This window comes from Centroberyx affinis, unplaced genomic scaffold (genome assembly GCF_046629955.1).
Source record: "Centroberyx affinis isolate AG114_WGS23_722 - 3 ecotype Tasmania unplaced genomic scaffold, CSIRO-AGI_Caff_v1 ptg003752l_1, whole genome shotgun sequence".
Classification (NCBI taxonomy): domain Eukaryota; kingdom Metazoa; phylum Chordata; class Actinopteri; order Beryciformes; family Berycidae; genus Centroberyx; species Centroberyx affinis.
The window spans coordinates 119-23,585 of NW_027281629.1; the positions used below are offsets into that span (position 1 = coordinate 119).

The following is a 23,467-nucleotide window of genomic DNA, read 5'->3' on the forward strand; positions in this document are numbered from 1 at the left end:
TTTGTCTGGCACGGAAAGAAAAGGTACAGGGAGGAATCATAAAAGAGAGATACTACAGTCCGCTCTCGCGATGCGCAGTGGAAATTGTCCAGAGGTCACTGCACACTTGTGTATTTTCATGCCCAATCAAGCCCAGCAGCGCTCTGTACCTGCGCGAGTGACTGACTGGGAGGGGAGAGGAGGGAGGGACGGGAGAGGAGAGGAGATGAGAGGAGGAGGAGAGAGTTTTGGCTGTGATCAGGCGTTACCTGGCTGTGACAGCACTCGTCTCTCTCAACAGCTGAGGCTTGTCACAGCTGCTGAGGTCCCGCTGTGTTCAACCACACGTGAACGCACGCACACACACACACACACACACACACTCACCTGCATGCACACGCAAACACGCACACTTAAACTCATGCACACGTGCACACTCAGACGCCCTCTCTCTGCTCCGCTCTGTTCTGTGCACACACCGTGACCGCAGAGTTGCAGGCTGTACACGACCACAGCCGACGCCAGGAGGCACCCACAAAGCTAAAAGATAACCTCCCAGAAGCCTTTGCATACCCGCACAGCCTCATGAATTATGGAGCACTTCTGTTGTGTGAAAGTTTTTGCAATATCAAAAAGAGTGTAAATATCTAAGCGCAGGGATGATCTCATTTTGTTTCTCCTGTTGTTTTTTTAATGTCATTTCAGGACGGAGTCGGTCGCAGAGAAGATGCTGACTAACTGGTTTGCCTTCCTGCTTCACAAATTTCTTAAGGTTAGTGCACCACACAACTGTGTGTATGGTGTGTGTCTGTGTGGGTGTGTGTGTGTGTTGCAAGTACAAATGTAAATCTCTCATGTATCTATGCATGAGTGTATCCATGAGGTTGCATGTGTCTATTGTGTGAAATATGTCTGCGTTTGATAAGTTAGGAGATATCTAAGTGTACTTTTAGGGTTTCAAGCATTATTTGTGTGTTTTTGCACTCTAATGTATGCCGCTCTCTCGTGTGTGTGTGTGTGTGTGTGCGCGTCTGGGTGTGTGTGTGTTGTCAGGAGTGTGCCGGAGAGCCTCTATTCATGCTGTACTGCGCCATCAAGCAGCAGATGGAGAAGGGCCCCATCGACGCCATCACTGGAGAGGCCCGCTACTCCCTGAGTGAAGACAAGCTCATCCGCCAGCAGATCGAGTACAAAACTCTGGTACGTCACACTCCACCAGGCACACAGATATAGAGAGAGATACATAGCACGCTCACATGCATGCTGCGGTTTCACGGCTTAAAGTCCCCATGAAATGAATGCCCATTATTTTTACATCCTGGAAAACAGAGTATCTGTCATGGTGACCTCATGCTGCACTAGTAGGCGTAAATATTAATTTCTAACCAACAAAACCATCAGATTTTTGGTGCTGCCCTTCTGCACCCCTCCCATTAACTAAAATTGCCTTTCTCTCCCTGACTCCTATTCCATTGGTTTAGACTTTTGAATGATCCCTCACTGCATTATTGTTTCATCCCAATTCCCCTGTTATAACAAGAAATGCATCAAATCAAGGAAGTAAAGATGCTGTGAGTGCTATGAATAGTTCTAACATACTCATACACATACAGACTCATAAGCCCGCACTATCTCCGTTGCCATTATAGTTGACACGCGATGATGACACTACTAAATCCGAACACAAACATACAATATGCACGCATACATGCACGCAACTTCTCTCAACTTTACTTTTTCACCATAAACATTTTTTATAAGCTGACATGCCAAAGCTGTGCCTGTCGTGTTGAGTTTCCTCCTTCCTGTGTAGGAAGGAAATTAACTAACGATCCCACAGGCTCCAGTGTTGGTCCAACATTAGGGCAGGTGGCTGTGGAGATGGGAACACACCACACAGCCCACGTATACACACACACACACACACAAACACTCAAACAGCCAGCATGTGACATGACAATGCTCTGATTGCTCTGACTGGGAATTTGGCTCATTACGTGCTAATACCCCGGCAGAGCTGGAAATTGGTGTCCCGCCGAAGGTGTGAAATTAGATTTCAGGATGCCAGCGAGAGCGGAAATGGTTTCTCAGAGCTCCTGCCATGCTCCAAGCAGACTCTAATGAGGGAGAAGCCTCGAGCCGGACCCGAGTCCAGGCCGTGACAGGACACCTCTAACCTCTTCCTCCGCTCCTCTCCTCTCCCTCTGTGTTTTCTCTCTCTTACTCATCTGTACAATGCAGATCCTGAACTGTGTCAACCCAGACAATGAGAACAGTCCAGAGATCCCGGTCAAGGTGCTGAACTGTGACACCATCACCCAGGTGAAGGAGAAGATACTGGACGCCGTTTACAAGAACATGCCCTACTCTCAACGGCCTCGCGCTGTCGACATGGACCTGGGTATGCAACACACACACACACTCGCTCAGACGCACGCACACACACGCAAACACACACGATCCAGACGCTCGCAGATGCAGTTGGCAGGTGTGTAGTCTTTCGCACCCGCGGATTAATGTATCAGTGAGAGAAAAGCTAGCCATGTGTACAGATTATCAGTGCATTAGTGTGATAAAAGCTGTGTTCCAGCAGCCCAGCCAGCCAGCCTCAGCGTGCCGCTGCCAGGCCTTCTATCAAACTGACTGACAGTGTGTGGCGCATCCCTCCGTCTGGCTGTTTTCGCTGCCTGGCAGTGCCAATGAGACGCAGTAGATGGAGATAGAGAAGTGTGGATGCGGTTGTGTGTGTGTGTGTGTGTATGTGTGTGACGTGGCTGTCTGGCTGACCCAGGTAAGAGCTGACAGACGGGCTCGGCAGGCTCGCGCCAGGCTCCACTCCCACGCAGTCTGCCACTTCCATCGCAGCCTGTCCACACCTCCCCTCCCATTGCCCCGTCCCTCTCATTCTCCCTCACTTCACATGGGTGGAGAGAAACAAAAGCCCCCCTCTGCTCGCTGCAAATCAACCCGCCGTCCATCCCTCCGGCCTCAGCAGCATTTCACTCTCTCTCACTCTCTCTCTTCTCTCTATTTCTCACCCTCCCTCTATTGCCTTGGAAACAGTGAGTCTGTGTCTCCGTGTGCGTGTCTATGTGTAAATGTACCTGTATGTGTTTATATATATATGTTTTTTAGAGCAGGGTGCAGGTTGGGTGTTTGTGGGAGGATGTTGCACCAGGGACATCATGCTGTCACCTGGCAGAGGCACAAAGTAATAAAGTCCAGTCAACAGAGGAGAAAATCAATGATCACTCCCAGCATGAGAGCCACAATGGCTGTCCATTTTCCCATCAGCACCCTTATTATCATTTCATTACCCCCACGACAAGCCGTCAACCATCACCCTCCACCCGATTCCCCCTTCCCCCTTTTTTTGGAAAGGATGTGATTTTCTCTTAGCCCGCCTTTTCATCCTGTCTCGTCTGCTCCGCCGTCCTCTCCTTTCTGACCCTGACGTGCCTACTGCTGCGTATGCTAATGGCACGCCATATCCACGACACAAGTACCAATTAAAGCGCGCAGCCTGCCCGCGTATACATCTTGAAATTGTTCGTGTGTAATGTTTAATTAAGATGCGTGTCAATCCGGGGCTGCGAGAGGAGTACGCACGCAGAGAGCTGAGTGCCGAACAAGAACGCTGCCTGTTGATATGCGCTCATTTGGGTAATGTGTCTGGAGAGCTCTCTTCAGGAGTCGCGTAGGGTGAGGCTCGTCACTGCCACCGCCACAAAGGCAAATGAAGTTTGAAAGAAAAGCTTTTTAAGAGTTTGTATTGCGTCATAAGGAAGTCGTGGTTTTCATAGTACATTTCACAACTTCCCCACACAAACCACTCCAAAATATGCTGCAAAGTGACCAAGGGATACAAACTGTAACGCAAATGACTTAAATGTAATAGCAAATAGCTGTGTTAATTGGTATATGCATGTTTGTATGGTATGTACAGATATCTAAAGACTATATTATCAATGATATGATGAATGTGTTTCTGCCAGGGTGCAAAGTTTTTAGTATTTTGAGCACAGTAACAGTATTTAGAATCAACACAAATTCAATTCCTTTTAGTTGGAGTGGCCCATCCTGCTTATTCCCTGCTAGTGGAAACAGTGGTATACCCTATGGTTTGTGTAGGTGTGTGTGTGTAATGCAGCGTGTGTGTTTGTGTCCTCAGAGTGGCGTCAGGGGCGACTGGCTCGTGTGGTACTGCAGGATGAAGACATCACCACCAAGATAGAAAACGACTGGAAGAGACTAAACACGCTCATGCACTACCAGGTAAATACACCTGAAGGCTTTGAGTTTGCTTTTCAATGTTTTAGTATAATGTTTTCCTTAATTATCCCCTTAAACTCCAACAAATTTGGGCCAAGAAAATGGCCCTTTTCATTTCAATTTCTGCCGGGGCTTTTATTATGGAAATTCACCACATACCTCGCCAAACTTTGATATTTCCAGCTCTTGACTTTTAGACAGCCAATTCTCAGTTCCTCATTTGCATGCCCGAGCCTGGTGCGATCCGAGTGACTCACACCTGAATAGAGGGCAATTACTGTACAGGTGGCAGGAGAGATGAACTCTCAGCATCTCAGCCGGCACTTCTCCCTCCCTCCTCCCTGGAGAGATGGAACTGCTCCAGTCAGGAGGGCAGCACAGAGCCGCTATCTGCATCTCTCTCTCTCTCTCTCTCTCTCTCTCGCTCTCTCTCTCTCTCTTCCTCTCTTCCTCTCTGCCTTGCTGCCCGTTGTCTCCTACACTAGCAACAATTAGCCCTGCTGCGGCTGCCTGCTTGTCTCTCCACATGTAGAACTTCCATTCACACTCCACCATTTGAGGGCCTGTGACTTCACCTGTTGCCCCATGTGCAACAGAGAGAAAAGTACAGAGTGAAGGAGGAAGAAAAAGTAACTCGGAGCGAGAGAAGAAGTGTTTTTTCGGGGAGAATTTGCGGCAGTTAAGGTTGAAGGGGGAAAACAGGAGAGCTAGCGGGAGTGAGAGGAAGAGAGAGAGGGAGAGAGGGCAAGAGGAATAAAGGGAATAAAGTGAGAAACAGGCAAGGCAGAGCGAGAAGACAGCCATCTCTGCAGCCCATGAATCTTTCGCGGTGCATGGGTCAGCTGGCTCTCATTAGTCAGCCAGGGGGGACCATCTGCCCGAGGCCTGCATGAAGCAACAGACTGAGCTACCTGGTCAAGAGGAAGGGGGGGCTGAGATGCAGCTGTGGCTGGGGTTGGATGATTCAGACTGGGGTGGAGAGACGGGGGCCTCGGGGTCGGCGTTGGAGATAATGCCGGGGGATGCAGCTGCAGCTCGAAGCAGAAAATATGGGACAGGGCGTGACGAGGCTCGGGCCCTCGCGCTGGGGGGTCGGTCGGACCTCCTGCCCCGGCAGAACAAGCAGAATAATTTTGCAGACGTAGGTGTCATTGGAAGAAGGGACACGTCCATTGTGTCCTTCACACAGGACTTGGCACCCTGCGGTTCCTTTCCCCTTCATCTTCCCTCCCTCTTATACCTTAATTTTTCTCTGTTGTCTCATTTGTTCTCCCTTTCAATTTTCTCTTCCTCACTTTCTCTCTTTTATCCCTTACCCACTTTCCATCTCCCTTCCTTCTCCACTGACAGACAGTCTCTTGCTCTGAGCACCTCTTCTCCTGTGGTCTCTGTAGTGCTTTAATCCGTGATGAGGCGGTGCAGTATGTTTGCTTCCACACCATAACGGGCTCCTCTGTTGTTGTTTTGTTTTTTTTTGTTGTTTTTTTTGCGATGCTTTGTGTCACACTCTGTCTACCATTGTTAGCCAAGGGAGACGCTGCAGGGCACACAGCAACACGCGTGCGGCCGCTCCGCTTATTCGCATCACTCAATAGCTCAATAGATCTGAAGGCCGCTATTGATCACGGATCTGAGGGCCCCTGCGTCGAACGCAAGGCCCAGCGCTACGCGACTTCAGAGGAGGTACCGGCCGGCCGCAGGGCAACGTGGGGAAGAGAGGGAGAGAGAGAGGGAGTATGAGGGAAGAGAGCGGAGAGAGGGGGGGTAAGAGTAGGAGATGGAAGATGGAATAACACAGTCACTTGTGCATCGTTACTGTTTTGATGAGCTGGCTAGGGCCCCTGCGCGCACGCGTGTGTGTGTGTGTGTGTGTGTGTGTGTGATTTTGCGTCACACACCATGCCATCGCATTGGCAGCTGCGACAGCACATCTGGCTGCCTGGCACAACAAGGGAGCACAGCTCATTAGGCCCCAGAGTGAGAGAAAAGCTTGAAGAAAAGGGGGGGTGGGGGGTTAAGAGAAAAGAGAGAAGAGGGTCTGAAATATGCAGAGCGAGACTGAGCATCACCTTGAGTCTTTGCTAATTCTCCCACATAACAGAGACAGAGGGTCCAGACAGGGAGGCATTAAAATTCATAGGGCCCATAGCATCCCACGGATCCCTCCTGGCTATTTACCCTGCCACATGGGAAATGGTGGTTTACATAGCCTGGATATGGAAATGCGCACCTTCTCACCTCCCTTCTCCACCAAAAATTAAAAATATAAATGCATGCATTTAAAGTGAGCTCAGAATCTTTATTCAACACCTTGGCATTCGGAGTCAGGGGACTAAATGAAACGAATCCCCCACCCTCCACACTTCTCCCACCTCCCGACCCGCTCTCTCTATTTCTCCATTTTTCACTCTCACTTGCATAGATACAAGCACGCTCAAATATGCACACCATACATGTGCGCACACACGCATATACTTAGCCATGTTGCACGTGCTCACACACACACAGGCAAACAGAGGAGTGGAGATAAAAGATTTATGAGATAGGAGAGTGCTTGGCTGATTGCTGATTTGGATCTCTCTTTGTTGATTAATCTTCCTCCTTGTCAAAGCGAGCTTTTCATCAGACATTCTCTCTCTCTCTCTTTCTCTCTTTCTCTCTCTCTCTCTCTCTCCCTCCTCTCTACATCCCCTCTCTCCCTCCTCCCTCCACCCCCCGTCTATGTCGTTCTGAGACGTGAGAGTGTTAACCTCCTGTTGCTGAATAGCATTAAGACAGCCTGCAGATATCCCATGGGAGCAGGGTGCAGCAGGCAGGGTCTGGTCCAGGGTGCCACAGAATCATGAATTAGACAGCTTACAGACTTGTGTGACATCAGTGATAGGGCACGATGAACAATTCTAATAAACCTGACATTATTATAAACTGAGGTTGTCACACTGCTTAGGTTATTTATGATGATTCAAATTGCAAACAGACCCATGCCGTATTCACCGGGGCACAGTGTAAGTAATTAGATTGATGATGTTTGACAAAGTGTTGATTTATTGCAGGTGGACCGCGGCTTTGCCACCATATTAATATTTGTTTGCTACGTCCACTTGTTGGGGACACATGGGCCGTGTGTATTTTGTCGGGAATATTATTCCTAATGTGCGGATATCTGACAGCAGAGGACACGCTGCTCCCTCTCTCAGACTGGCTCAGACAGCCTCCAAATTAAAAGTAAAGTTAGTCCGGAAAACTTCCATCCCCTGCTGCCTGATGACCTTTGTGTGTCCTCTTCTCTGCGGTGAAGGAACAGGGAGAACAGACAGTGATGACCTCACCAGGAGAGCCTGCCAGCCAGATTTAGTTACCCACTTCGCAGACCAAGGAGGCTACACTTGGGGCATTTTGGGCTATTTTCAACAGCCCCAGACACAATGGATACCACTACATTGCTATCTGTTCATTAATCTAATGCTGTGGTTGGCTTGGCTCACTGGTCCCCATTGTAAACCTGAAGAAACATCCCCCACAGGCGGGAGTGTGGAGAAAAATATGATCTGAATAAACATTCTGAACACAGGCAGAGTGGACCGAGTAGCCACAGTGTTTTTCCACAGAAAACGAGAGGCATATTTGATTAATCCTGCGCTGCTGGCTATGAGGCCAAATGATCGTGCTGATATTGCAGCCCATTGAGTCATCTCTCAAATAGAAACCTCCTTGTGGGGAGTCTAGTGCTGTGTTCACATAGTGTCATCATATAGTATTGGTAAGAACTCAGTCCGATTCCAGAATGACGAATTTTGGTAGTTAAAACCCAACTTGAATTCTTTCATAAAGTCCTGCAGAGAGAAATGAGGACAAGAAACTCTTCCCATGACACCCTGTGACACCCAATAGAAAAAACAATGTTTTTTTCCCATGTCAATGACCCGTCACACATTTAATTTATCTGTAAGTTCCGGGGGCACAGTCTACAGGTGTGATAAGCATCGTGATGTGAAGGCATGGGTCCAGGAGGGGCCGGGACACCATGGGAGGACAGGGCAGGACCAGGAGTGGGGGGGTGGGGGTGGAGGAGAGATAGAGGCTGATCACACTGCTGTCTGGGCTGCTCTGCTCTGTCTGATGGAAGGTCTTATCACAGGCGGAGCCCACAGCCCTTATCACACCTGCCCGCTATCAGCCCCACGCTGGATTATCCCTGAAGGGCGAATCCGCACGCCTTCAATCATTTACTCTATCACAAGGACCCATCTCTGCTATAGCCTCTCTGTCAGCCATATAAAGCCTAGAGAGAGAGAGAGAGAGAGAGAGATGGAAAGAGGCAACAAGGGAAGGGGGGGGGGGGGGACAGAGAAGCTATTTCATGCTCTCCAGAGAAAATGTATCACAGGAATAGCAGTAGAATCTTCCCAGATGTCTATGCTGTATATGCTGGAGGTTTCTTTTTTTTTTTTCTGTGCAGCCTCAGCCAAGAGGAGGCTACAGGGTGGAGAGGCAGGAGGCAGAAGAAATTAGGTTTGGGAAGGGGGAGACAAATGAGAAGGAGGTGAGGTAAGTTGAGGGAGAGAGAGAGGTCACAGGGTCTGCTCGTTGGTCGGGGGGGGGGGGGGGGGGGGGATAGGATGTCAGGTAGGAAGAGCATTTTTCATTTCCCTCTAAGAGGCCCGGGCGCCGCAGCTGCACCTGTGAGAGGATTCCTCCAGCCTTCATCCCCCACTTTCAAGTGTCTCTCCAGTGTGGCCAGTTGTAGAGGCCATGCTGCAGCCCCGGCTAATGGCACAGCCGAGATGAGTCTGGGAGGAGAGGGGGGGAAAGGGGTGAGGTAGAGGGGCGAGGGAGGGTGAGAGGCAGCAACATCATCGGGCCACGGGGCAATGTCATTAGCTTTCGAGAACAAGGGGGAACTCTGTATACCCCCCCCGACCCCGGCCCTCCTCCCCAATGGAGCTTTCTTCCTTACAAGGGGGGGAAGGAGCCCATTCCTTCTATACCAAATGAAAGGAAGAATTTTCTCCTTGCTATATAGAACTTTGAGGTTTTCCTTTTTGAGCCCCAGCATTTGGCTTTTGTCTTTTTTACTCCACTGGATGCTCGTCAGTCCTTGTTCGCTGGGCCCGGAGCAGAAATCCCTCCTTAGGGTGGGCTGTAAATGCCAGCCAGCAAGCTCTTTGTTGTTTGGCTTTCAGAAAAACAGAACCAAAAGTTTTGTTTGCTGTGTTTTTCCTTTTGCTAAACCATCAACCTTCGGTGTACTAACAGTCATACATTTGATTAATTCATTTGACTTACATAGCCATGTCATGATTAATTAGTGAATACACAGTGAGACTGTTGAGGCTGTTGTTATTACACAGAGGTAATTTCAACTGCTCAACATTGCTGTGAATCACTTTATAATGGTGGCTGCCACAAGGGGTTAGAATAACCCCATCATTGGTGTCCACATAGATGAAAGATCTCTGTGAAGAAGCATCTTAGATAACAAGATACTGTTTTTGAAGCCATTCTTTTCTCAAGTAGGTACCATCACTTTGTCTCAGCGTAGTCGAGGCGACTGGGGAACATCATATAAGGCCAAGAGCCCTTCAAAAATAGAGACCACAGAGCTGAAAGAGGCTGAAGCTCAGTCTCTGGCTCTTATTCTTGACACACCATCTTTTACACAACCTCTTCTCCTCTTCTCTTCTCCTCGCCTATCTCTCTTCCTGACTCTGTGCCACTCTGCTGTTATTATTGTACCTACATACCCCATTTCTTTGAGGGCATGAAGAGTACATGAGATGACAATGAGAGTCCCAACATCGTAGTTCCCCCCCCCCCCCCCCCCCCACTCTCTCTCTCAGTACCTTCTCCCAGTTCCAAAGCTCCTATCGTGTCACTAATGTTTTGGAAGTGATGGGGATGACAATGACAGTCATGTTGAGTGCAGCCATCATGCAGCCGCAGCATTCTGCTCTGCTGAAAGGAAGCCACAGGGCTGCAGCAGAGAACAGCATGGAGCATGGATATGACAGGAAGGGATGGGGGGAGGGATGGAGGATGTGTTTTGTTCATGGGATTATATGCAGGGGGCTGAGTTGTACTTGCATGCCTTGTACCCACAATATAACAATTTATTAGAACTTGTTATTTTTAATTCTTCTAATGGCTTTCCTGAGAGAGAATGGCGGACTCTCATCAAGATGGCAGCTGAAACATTTTATCTAAAAATGAAAGAATTTGGACTAAACAGACTTATTTTTGATGACCAAGATGCATTTTTGAAGCTATACAGTGGGTTTTGAAAGGGTTTCATAAGACCAAAATTTGTAAATGTAATCTTTCAATTCAAATAAAAACCTGAAAATCACCAAAAGGTAGAGGTACAAGGTTCTCCCTTTCAGCAGCTTTATGTTGTATGTGTCTCTTTCCTCAGGTGTCAGACCGCTGTGTGGTGGCTTTGGTGCCCAAACAGACCTCATCATACAACATTCCTCCCTCAGCCAGCATATCACGCACCTCCATCAGCAGATATGGTGAGTTATTAGACCAGACAGGTATTTCCTCCTCTGTTGTGGCTGTAATATTGATTACTCAAACACCAGATGTCATTATATACTGTATATTAGGCTTATGTCTCTTACCCCGCAATTATAGATTTAATAGCAGGATTAATCAACAGTTCATTTCGTGCAGTTGCAAATGTAGTCTCATTGCTCGAAATGAGCAAGTTAATGTAGTGTTTTGCCACAGGCCAGGTGCCGCACAGACACATCAAAATGTTTTTATATGCGCAGTTGTTTCAGATGTGAACAAAGCCAAATCCCTTCTCCCCAAAGCAATGGCCAGCTCTGTTTGGAGCCGCTCTTCCTTTGCTGCAGAGGCTTTGTTTACAGTCTTTCTCTCTCCCCAGCTGTGCATGCTGCAGTTTACTTTACAGCTCAGGCCCAGTCTCTGCTTGGGTGGTAGCAGAATGGAGGGAGGAAGAGAGGGAGGAAAGGGAGGAGTGGTGGATATAGCTGATGGGAGGTGGGGAGCGATCTGTTTGTTTTTTAAGCAATAAAACTGTTATAATGAAGATTGCAGACTGTGCCTTGAGTCAGGACCCAATGGGCAGATAGTTGCATGCACACTCACGCCCACATACATACATGCATACACACACACATGCATACAAACACACACATACATTGCAGGCGCTTGCGGTTTGTGCCACAGGGCACCCCATCTGGTCATATGCCAGACACACGTAGCAGCACCATAGGCAACTTGTGATTGCTAATTATTTGCTGTGAAGGATACTTCACACAAATGGAAAAGGAAAAGTGAGCATGGCCAATTATCAGGACTGGGGATGGAAGTGAACTCTGCCTTGAAGCTGCCTGGAAACATGGAAACTGAGCTAATAGCATCCTTATCTCCCCCACCATTTATGCCTCTAATTTAGCAATGTTGGAAACAGTGGATACTTCATACGCCCTGTTGAAAAAGACAGACCATCAGCTTCAGTGTTTATAATGTATCATAAATGTGCAGTGAAATTGGTAACAGAACTAATGAAGATTGTTTAAGATGACCTTTACAATGTTGCAGAGCACTCCATCTTTACTCCCTCTCATAAACAAACAACATGGAAGAAGGAGAGAGACAGGAAGATGATGGATGGATTCATAGAAATAAATTACCAAAACAACAATAAACTAGTATTACTAGTGTAATATAATACGTATTCCCCTATGTGTAATAGGGGAAGCCTGCAGATGAATGCTTCTCTCCCTCTACTAAACCCATTACAATGTTGCAGCTTTAATTTGTCTTCTGCCCTCTGATACATTAAGTCTTATGCCCAGAGTGTGTTTATATGGAATTACTGTGGAATATGAGCTTTCGTAGTTACAAGGGACATTTCAATCTTTTTTATTACAAAGATCCTGTTCAATATTTTACCATACTCATGAAATCGCAATGAGCTGTTGAGAGGATGTGCTCCTGTTTTAGGCAGTGGGGTTGGCTGTGCGTAGCATAGAAAGCAGAGGCTCTGCTGGCATGAGTCAGTCCCTCATCAATCATGGGCTGGCACAGCAGGCACAGATGCACCTAGACACCCGCTGATGGATTCATATCAATTTAATGTTCAACACTTAGCATCTTGCCTCAATTTACACCGCCAGCACCCCCCTCCAGCCTTAAAATCAGCCACAGCGCAATCCCCTCCTGCCCGGTTGTGTCCTGGAGCTGAGGACTGGAGAGGGAGAGGCAGGTGCTGCGGCTCTCCGCTGAGTGTTAGGGGAAAGGGGTGGGGGTGCAGGCAGGATGCAGGGGACCAGGGAGGAGCAGAGCAGTAGAAACCAGTGACTGGAGTAAGATACGATTTGAGACCTCAGTCCACCTTGCACACATACACATACGTACTCCGCCCCCCCCACGCGACCCCCACTGACAGCCTCAGGCCCTGGTCCCCAGTGGCCACTCCAGAGGCGCAGGTTGGTCTTATTTGAGAGGCATAAGTGGCTGTATTGGCAGCGGAAGGCTTTGTTGCTCGGTGTGCCCTTTGAAGCCAGGTGAGAGAGATCCTCAGTGATCCAGAATCCCCAGAGAGCCTGGAGCCAAAGGGAGACGTCTGCTAATTAGGGAGACTGAGGCCAGCATCATCATCCCCTCCGTGTCAAGAGGAAGGGGGGAGGGAGGGAGATGAGAGGAGCGATGCGGGAGGATGTATGGATGAAGAAGGATGGCATCACTGCTTAACAAATTAGAGATCTTTTGATGCATTGATTAGAGTGTGACAGGGACGATTTCAACATGGCGCCGGCACAATGCGGCGGGGAAGAGCCAATTATGAATGCTTTTAAGAGGAGCCAGGCGCAGCCACGTCTCATTCAGCGAGGCAGGGATGATGTAAGGAGAGAAGGGGAGAGAGAATGAATGAGTGAAGAAAGCAAGCAAGAGAGGAAGAAAGGACAAACAAAGAATGAAAGAGGAAGAAAGAAGAGAGAAAAATAGTGAGCCTTTTGCAAATGCCTCTGTCCCACTCCCCGGATCTGAAAAGATATCAGGGAGGCTCGGCCCTCTTTTCACCCATCTTGTGTCAGCCAGGATTTCAGTGCTGAAGAGGGCGACCACGTATTGATGGGGCGCCGTGGACCCACAGCTTCCCATCCCCTTCACTACTTTGCTGTTCTATGAAATTATCCAGCACTCTGCAATTTCCTTTACAGCACAGCTTAGAGGAGCAAGAGCACAGAGGGTTCAGCTTTGTAATGAGTTACAAAGGAGAGATGGAAATGAGAGAGGGACTATGTGTGTGTGAGTGAGTCTGTGCGTGGGTGTGCTGCTCTATGTGTATGAGTGTATGCTTAATTTACATGATGCTGCACCTAAGGGAAGCTTTGGTAATCACAGTCATTTAGGCTTACTGACAATTCTCTCTCTCTCCCTCTCTCTCTCTCTCTCTCTCTCTCTCTCCCTCTCTCTCCGTCTCTCTCTCTCTCCCCGGACAGACTCTTCATTCCGCTACACAGGTAGTCCTGACAGCCTCCGTTCGCGCGCGCCCATGATCACCCCCGATCTGGAAAGCGGGGTAAAGGTGTGGCACCTGGTGAAGAACCATGAACACGGAGACCAGAAGGAGGGAGACCGCGGTAGCAAGATGGTCTCTGAAATCTACCTGACCAGGCTGCTAGCTACCAAGGTACATCAACACTCTCCCCTCACTGATCTATGGATCAAAGCACTTGCACACCTCTGTATCTGTATAGACCTTATCATGTGCTCGCTTATCTCACATTTTCCATTTGAGTGCTCTCTGTGGCTACTATCAGGTTCAGCATTAGGCACGCTTCATGACTCAAGGGCTTAAGTCTGTTTCTGCAGTGTTGATGGGTCTAGTGTTGTCTCCTGTTGCCCATGAAGTGTTAATCGTCGCCTGCTGTCTGTCTTCCCCCAGGGCACGCTACAGAAGTTTGTCGATGACCTCTTTGAGACGTTGTTCAGCACTGTTCACCGAGGGAGCGCTCTTCCCCTGGCCATCAAATACATGTTTGACTTCCTGGATGAGCAGGCAGACAAGCATGGCATTCACGACACAGACGTACGTCACACATGGAAGAGCAACTGGTAAGGGCCTTTTTGAAGTGACGAAAATAGCGCATGTCTTAATGTCATGGCACAACCGTTGTGGCTTCAGTGTCGCGTGATATAAATCTTAATCTGTTTTTTTTTCCTTGTAAAATATAGCTCAAGTCTAACCTCATTCTCCCTGTCTCCATCCTCCAGCCTGCCGTTGCGTTTCTGGGTGAACGTGATCAAGAACCCCCAGTTTGTGTTTGACATCCATAAGAGCAGCATCACGGACGCCTGTCTGTCTGTGGTGGCTCAGACCTTCATGGACTCTTGCTCCACTTCAGAGCACCGCTTGGGCAAAGACTCCCCATCCAACAAGCTGCTCTACGCTAAAGATATCCCCAACTACAAGAGCTGGGTGGAGAGGTAAGAGTTAACGCTGTTGCATTACACACTACTCCGATCCTCGCTACTCTGTCTCCACATCTTTTTTGTATCTTCTTTCAATAGAGACTGAGATCTTTTGAGAAAAGTAATTTATAATTCTCTTCTCTTGCCTATACCTCTCAATCAGATTCTTTAAAAGCCCTTTGTGAATGACTGTTAGCGGGCGCATTGTGAGTGAAAACGATGTTATGGCTGAAATACAACTATAAGGCTGTAAAAAGACTTACGGTCTCAGTTGAGCTATTACAGTGAGTCAGTGAGCCTCTGCAAGTGATGCTAAGTGTTGCCGCTTGTCTGCGTTCCCCAGGTACTATGCTGACATCAACCGGCTGCCAGCCATTAGTGACCAGGACATGAATGCCTACTTGGCAGAACAGGCCAGGCTCCACTCCACAGAGTTCAACATGCTCAGCGCCCTCAACGAGATCTACTCCTACATCAGCAAGTACAGTGAGGAGGTCAGTGGAATATGTGTGCACACAAACACATGCACGTATTTAAGCAACTACAGAAGAGAATTAGGGCCACGTGTGAAAAAATTGTTTGAGTTCTGAGATTAATCTCAGAATTCTGACGTTATTCTCAGAATTCTGACTTCAATTCCGGAATTCTGACTTTAAACTGAGAATTCTGAGATTCTGACAATTTTAACGTTAACTTTAATCTCAGAACTTAAATACGTTTTTCACATGTGGCCCTAATGCTCTTCCGTACACAATTCATAGAAGCTCAAAATAAATAAAAAAAGGCAATATTTGTTTTACAGTCAATCGTTCTGCGAAGGTAGTGAGATCATTCGGCATTCCCAGACTATTCACAACTGAGAATGGTTACTGAGGTCAGCTGAGTCTTCAGAAGCCTTCCCCTAAGCCCAGAGGTCTAGCGAGACTTGAGCTTAACAGGGCTATGTGTCTGATCTATAGAGTAGAAGCTGAATGCCTACAAGCTCTCAGCATGCCGCTCTGTCCTTTCCCCTGAGCTGTGTTAGAGAACGCTGCCTGTTATGTAGCGCTCTCATGAGCAGAATCACAGGCAACACACACACACACACACACATATACACACATACTGCCAGATCACAGGAAGCATAGAAAAGGAGGGAGGTGGATAGGGAGGGAAGGAGGGAGAGAGAACAGTTATGGAGACATTCTGCCTCTAATGTCAGCTCCTCCTCTGGGAAGCATTAGCCTGACCTTTATGTTGGACCACAATCTCTCTCTCTCTCTCTCTCTCTCTCTCTCTTTACCCACTACCCAGTCACCTTCCCCATTACTCTCACTCCCTATCACACTTTCTTCCCACTTTTCTCTTCATGTACCGCACACACTTGCTTCTGCTGTCTCCTCCGTAGTTGTTGCTGTCAGATCCACACACACGTAGACAAGTGCAAACACACAAATATCCTCTGCCCGATTTTGCACGCGTAGACTCAGCGCATGTCCTCCGTCTCTGCTGTCTCCCAGAGCGCAGCGCGTAAAGCCTCATCTACTGTCGTTAACGCTTGTTTCGTTGCTACTCAGCCTTTCACAAAGGGCTGTGTGGCGGGCTAACCAGGCCAGAGCAGTGCTTAAATGGATTTGGGAGATAGCAGTGGGAGCTGCACCTGCATACAGTGCTACAGATTAATAATAGATTGCTATCGGGCCCGATGAGGAGGAGGAGGAGGAGGAGATGCTCTGCCTGAAGCTGCCAGCCTCTAAGAGCACTTAAGTAGATGAGAGGAAGATGGTGGGCGAGCAGGTGGATAGTCTGCAGCGGGACAGGTTGCAAACCGAGCTCCGCCATGCCCTCCAAAAAAGAGAACAAGAGCAGACGGTTGCTGAGACAGCTCCCAAAATGGTTTGAACTCAGTCGACTTAATATTTCTGTGACATTGACTACATTTACATGCAGGCTTGGAAAGGATTATCTGTCTAAACTGACAAGAAGTAATCCTGCAGCAACTGTTTACATGCATGAGACAGCATGCGATCAGCTGTTTACGTTTGCAGTGAGGCGTCCGTCTTTTTCTTCAGCTACCATTGTCCAACCACTATTAGCCTACTTGGTACATGAAAGCCACCTGCGCACAGGGGGACTAATGATTATTGCACACAGTGCTCATTTTGCGCATGGATGTCATTGCCCAAACTATAAAGGCCCAAGGCTAATAGGCCTAATTATGACCAATAACCCATATGGATGAGAAACCACAATACAGACCGAATCTTCATAAGCCTAATATGTAGCTCCCTAGCCTCTGCATTTTTTTGGGTTATGTTAATTTATTTATTGATGAGACGGTTTCATCAGGATTTACAAATGCTAATCCAACTCATAACAAGAAAATGCCGTCAACAGGAATCGCAGCTTCTCCATAATTCATCAATCTATTACAGACATCTACCTGTAGTGTGTGACTGAATAATATGCAAGAGCATAAGTGCCATAAACAATTCTGATATGAAGGCCGATTGAAGGTTTATATGAATGCAGTCAGATCTGACAAGCAGACTGTCAGTAGGATAATCCAGCACTTCTACTTGCGTTTCCAACCGGATTGACATTGGTTGGTTTGTTCTAAAATGATTAGGTGTTTGTATGAGGCACTGCCATCGGGAGTAAGTCTGAAATACTCAGAGTAATACGATTATTTGACTACATGTAAATGTAGTCATTGTGTGTGACAGGTGGTAGAGCCATAGCAGCCCACCATTAGCTTGTATAAAACCTAGTCCCTTAAAAACATACATGATGCTTTTGATTGACTGGAGGGAAGGATTTACCAACTTTTGTACCGAAAGGAGATATCAGACAACTGAAACAAATGACCCATAAAATGTGACCCAACATGGAAAAAAGGCACATTATGGGTGATAGTTTTTTGTTTTTCATAGATTATTCATCTTTGAATTTTTTAAATGGTATAAAGGGGTCAATAAATTATTTTCATTGAATTATCAATTACTGAATCAAACGATACATTTTAATCAAACTTTTTTTTTGTCACAAATGGATATAGCATTATCAAATAAAATTCACATGTGAATACACCTAGTCTATATACGTACATCACATGTATCTCGTATCACATCCTGGAAGTGTCCAAAAGAATAGCTACATTAGAAGTGATGCAAGCCTTTCATGTGTGAAATGTTGAAATACGAGGATAGAAAAATCCATATTGACGGTGATGAAGACATGGCCCATATTGCTCTGACTTGGTATTATTTTTCCTGTTTGATATTCACATTAAAAAGCTTTACCATGGGTGCTGGTGTCACCCTGACACAGATTCAGCCTGACACGGCAGACAGCAGATAAGAGCGCAGAGAGGAGACCCTGTCTGGATCCCCTTTGAACCCGACTTGACAAATGCCACATTTACAGAAAGGGATGCAGGAGATGGAACGGGAGAGGCTATTGCACAAATATTTCGTGATTTTGTGCCATTGTCTTTGACAACGGCAGTGATGTTTTTTTTCCCCTTCATTTTCCTTTTTATGTTCCTCCATATAGAAACCTAAAAACACATGTTCCACACCCTACAGGAATATGCCTTGAAATTCTGCATTTTGAACATAACAGCAGACATCCATTGTTTTCTATTGTATCAAACTAATATCCAATCTAATCTTATTATCCTAAGCAGCTTGTAAGGATGCAGTCACATCATGTATCTTTATGGATGGTATTTGACCACACTGTGTTGTCCCGCACAGATCACAGCCGCCCTGGAGCAGGACCAACAGGCAAAGAAGCAGAGGTTGGCCTACAAGGTGGAGCAGCTCATCTCAGCCATGTCCCTGGAGAGCTGAGAGCGACCCCTATGGAGCGAGAGAGAGAGAGAGAAAGGGGTGACCACAGCCTCCGCAGGAACACCCAAAGGTCCCACATTACTTACCTCTCACCGTGGGAGCCAGAACCACGGACCAGACCTGGGACCTCTATATCCACAGTCGGACAGACACACAACTGCTTTCGTTTTGAATCCTCCCTCCTCCTGCCATGATAGCACCAGCTGAGGGCCAAGAGACTGGGAAAAAGGTCCTAGAGCTGGAGCTGGTAATGGCATCAGGAAGGAAGGGACTTCAGCCCCGCACATGCAGGGAAGGCAACAACATGGCTTCTATTTTTTTTTTTTTTTTTTCAAAGGATACGTTCTTTCAGTTTGACAGGAAAATGTATGCATGTGTGTGCGTTTGTGTGCGTGTGTGTGTACTTAAGAAGACTGCTGCGAGACTGCAAATGGGAGATAGAGAAGCAGATTTATTCTCTACTCTGTCAGACACTCACATCCGAGTGTGAAATAGAGACAAAAAGAGAGCAGGAGAGAGACGCCTCTCGCGTTTGACAGCTGAGATATCGTTGCTGAGTTTGCATTCAGATTTCTCAAATTTTATTTTTGTACGTGTACATTTGAATCTTATCAGTTGCAGTTGAAACATCCGCCCAGGGTCCCATAAGCATTGTTGTATAAAGACATTGGTAGAGTATCGCACCGCGTCAGGGTGGCGTGGTGATCAAACAGGCATGGTCCATGTCTTCTCTCACTCCCTCCCTCTTCAGACATGACCATAGGTTACAGACTGATGCTTCACGTGACACGGACAAAACCTCTGCTCTTTATCCAATCAGAAGTGTACAGGAAATCATGAAATTTGTCCTCATCGTCTGAGAGTCAATGGAACTCCACCCGTGGCGGTCAAAGTTCAACCAGCATGCTTGCACCTAAACTGGGGATGATGGAGATGATGTCTATAGTGTATTTCGGCTACGACCTTAAACCAGCATCACACTGGTGTCCAAGGCTCTCCTCAGCTGTTAGGTCATCTGTCTATGTAGCGGTTGATACTTGTCAATCAGTGTATGTGAATGTACAAATGTTTTTTTGTTTGTTTGTCCGTTTGTTTGTCTATTTGATTTTTGCAAACAAAAAGCGGCTCAGTTGAACTGAGCTCTATAGATAGTTACAGTAGCTAGTCAAGTGAACATGTCCATTCTTCCATCCTGGCCCCAGTCTGTCCAGCTCCTTCCCAAACATTATTTAACCTGTTACCAAATCACTCTCTACTATAGGAGAGTGTGTATAGTCTGTATTGTGGCTGTCACTGGTGTGACTCCGCTGCTCATACGTACAACTACCAGTTAGTGGAGACTAGACAAGAGCCCTTCCTAACGGACGACTAGGGCCATTGGTGGCTGTAGGCTAAAACTCTCCATTATATAACCACTGTTTGTATCTCTTTGGGGACTTGATCAAATCCGTGTGTACTTTGCATGCATGCTATCACACATCAGAAGTGTTCTAAGGGTCCATCTTTGATTTTTCAAGTGCCAACGAGTCATACCAGCTCCAGTTGGCCAGTTGAGATGCTAGCTGATGGGAGTTTCCTTACCCAACCACCACCAATGTCTTCGCACAGACAATAAGAAGCCTGCGTGGGTCTAGTTTGACTAAGTGCCAAAAGATCCTGTCATTTTAAATTATTCACTGATGTGTCAAAATCGGTTTATGCTTTACAGAGGGAGCAAAGCCCTCAAACTGAAGTGGGGAGTCTGTCGAGGTTAAAGCTCACATAACTGGAAAGACGCGACGAGGCGCGAGTCTGAAACTCATGAAAGGTACGAAACATAAGCAGACCCTGGAGAGAACAGCTCCGTTGAACAGTCATGTATCCGGGAGCGCTGAAGTCATTTGTTTTCTCACGGCGAGAGAAATTCAAAACAGTCAACATGGACAAACAAAACAGAATAGGTTTTATGTTATGTGGTTGAGAACTATTAAGCCTCTCCTGACTAAAACCAAACCGTCACAAGCTAAGAGGTTGACGTCTCCTTACCTTCCAACCTTATAGCTGGATGACCACAAACTGTAGATTCCGTCTTCTGGATAGCTGATTTCATTTTCTTCAGAGATGTATGTTTGCTTGTTGTTTACATCAAGTACTTGAAAATAGATAGTATTAAAGGTTTGTACAGTATACTGCAATTGTGTGTGCTGAGAGCATGACAAACACCAGTAGTGGGTGAAAGGTGCTTCTTTTCTCTGTGGCCTTAGATACCCACTTGCTCAGTGCTCCTGATCTTATTAGTCTAGACTCTGGCACGGTCCTTTCAATGCTTTTGAGCCCAACGGTCTTTCAATGATACCCGGCCCTAGCGCTCTGCTGAGAACTGTCTTAGTGAGATAAAGTCAAAGGAAAGGTGAAGAGGGTACGGCCCGGCGCAGGCAGACATTGCCTCACTCAGCACTCGGCTCGTCTGAGCTGTTTGAAGAGAAGGGTTGAGAAATGAGAAGAGAGAGAGAGAGAGAGAGAGAGAGAGAGAGAGAGAGAGAGAGAGAGAGAGAGAGAGAGAGAGAGAGAAAGAGAGAAGCCCTTTAGCTCTAGTTTCCTGCTCAGGCTTTGAAGCTGCTCTTTGATCTGAGCCAGTTGTGTGCACAGTGTGATCAGGAGATAGAAAAATAAAAAAAAACATCAAACTAACAGGCGAAAGAGAAATGTAGGGCGAGCTGATGATTGACATGCTATGACTGTGTCCGACCAGTGGGGGCAGAAGTGGGGAAGGGCGGCGGTGATGCGTGCCCTCCTGTGAAAAGCACCTTCGTCCGCCCTCTCGCTCCCTCACCCCGTTATCAGCATCTGTAGGTACACGACAACGCACATACACAAACACAAACATAAAGCTTCTTCCTTTGGATTAAGGTGTCTTCCCAATTTCAGCGAATAGAATTGTATCCTCCTCATACCTCACATTGCTTGTCTGGAGTAATGCTTTTTATCATTTGAACAGGACCTAAATGCCTTTTGCTTTCCCCAAGGGATGAAATCTATGTTTTTCCAGAGTCCTTCCACCTTTTAGATGAGCTCTCCTGTATTCAGAATCATGATGAACGTAATCAAGAGGGACATAAATCGGTTGAAACAGAGTGGCTGTGGTTTTTCTCTCAGAGATCAGTCTGATCCGCATGTTTCCTTTGTCTTGTTTTAAGTTTTTGCATGCATATTAATCCACGCTTTAGTTCAGCCTGGTATTCCATATCGATCCGTATCAACCATTAGTCTGACTGCGATCCCTCCTAAAGGCCCATTTGTACACGTCTTAAATCACAGCTGAGTGCACCTTTTTTTGTGAAAGAGATTTTTGATTTCTAGAAAGTAGCTTGTTTTCATGCTGTACACATTTAATTTCTGGGAAAATTTCATTCAGTTCAAACTGAGGTCAAGAAAGTTTATGTTTACTCATTCTGCAGCGCAGAATTTCATTTGACAGCCAGTTGTGTGAGATACGGATAGATCGTAAACACAACTTCATTTCAGCTCAAGCTGATTCCTAATTGAAGATGCTTTGTGCACTTTTTTTGCTCTCGGTGCAACATGTTGCCGCAGAGACGGTGTTGTGGCTTGACTGGCACGTGTCATTCCTTATACAAAACATTTTACTCACCATTTTCTTGTTTGCTTTAATGGCATCAGATGGAGGAATTGAAAACCAGATCAACATATTACTCTCAAGTCAAAATATCACTAAGTATAAAATGATTATCGTTCCATTTTAAACACATTGTAAACAAACCCTTTGTAGACACTGGAGTTCTGTAAAATAGTAAATACTGACGATGATGATGATGATGATGATGATGACGATGATGATGATGATGATGATAATGATAATAATAATAATGGATGTCTGTTCTTGTTGTTTTATAAAAAGTGTTGTGAAAATTGTAAGAAAGTTAAAGTATTTAAAAAAGGTTGTTCTTGTTTTTTATTTGCTTTGGTTTTGTTATGATAATATATTATTGTGTACCTATTGTAAATATGAAGCACACCTATTTTGCAAGCCAAGGATTCACTTTGTACTGTTGTTATATATAAATAAACTTTGCTGGTTAAAAATTGCATAGAGCTGAAATCTGGATCCATGTCTTTTTGTTGAGAAAAAACAAGAATATTCATATTCAGCTACAACTGAGCAAGCTTATACAAGAAGTAGTTGGGACTCCCAGCTCCATCCAGGCTGTGCTGTATCTCCTGAGGTGAATTCCTATGCTAGCTAGCTGCTGTTTGCCGTATCTCCAGGCCAGCTCCTATTTAGGCCCCAGGGAGCCACTGGCTGTCTCATCCATCCCTTTTAGCCTTAGATTAATCTTGAGATCCTACTTATCCCAAACGACACTCGCTCCCTGGCTAGCAGCTAACAGAATAACCCATGGCTGTATTATGGTGAAGTGCGGTTGTTTGTCTTCATGCGAGTCCATTACCTCAGGCTTCTCTGCCACACCACAGGGGCTGCAATCACATTAGGTTGCTAATAGATGTGTGGGTCAGTGTGTTTAGCTGGGCTGAAATGGCTCCGAGGTCAGTGGTGGTCCACTCAGAGAGAAAGACTGTCTGACCTCCGCTGAAGCACCAGCTCATACTCTTCCATACTGTCCATTTTATGGTTGCATCTCTCCTTTATGAGATAGTATACAGCAGAAAGAGACAGAATAAACGGGAGACAGAGAGAGAGAGAGAGGAGAGGTGGGAGGTGGTTTAGCAGGCTAAGGGAAGATAGTGTACTCATAACATCACAAATTTAACCTCATGACCTTTGTTGCATGTCCTCACTCTCTCTCGTCTTTCTTGTCTCTTTCAACAGTAGACTATCTAGTAAAGGAAAGATTCAACTACAAAAATGTGTATGCAGTATGCAGTTGGGCTGTGATCTTTGTTCTATAGAGTCATCTTTCTAAGCTAGCCTACCT

At 46.6% G+C, this 23,467-nt stretch overlaps 1 protein-coding gene across 1 annotated transcript; it reads left to right on the top strand.

Annotated features, from left to right (window-relative positions):
- Positions 1-684: 684 nt before the first annotated feature.
- On the top strand, positions 685-22,590 carry LOC139662290 (plexin-A2-like; the record flags this gene model as incomplete). The annotated part of the gene is made up of 10 exons (XM_071540937.1): positions 685-751; positions 1,033-1,179; positions 2,221-2,380; positions 4,151-4,254; positions 10,664-10,763; positions 13,728-13,918; positions 14,174-14,343; positions 14,503-14,715; positions 15,044-15,194; positions 18,438-22,590. Coding segments are annotated over 10 exons (1,399 nt in total), but the record flags the coding sequence as incomplete, so codon positions are not given.
- Between the last annotated feature and the right edge of the window lie 877 nt (positions 22,591-23,467).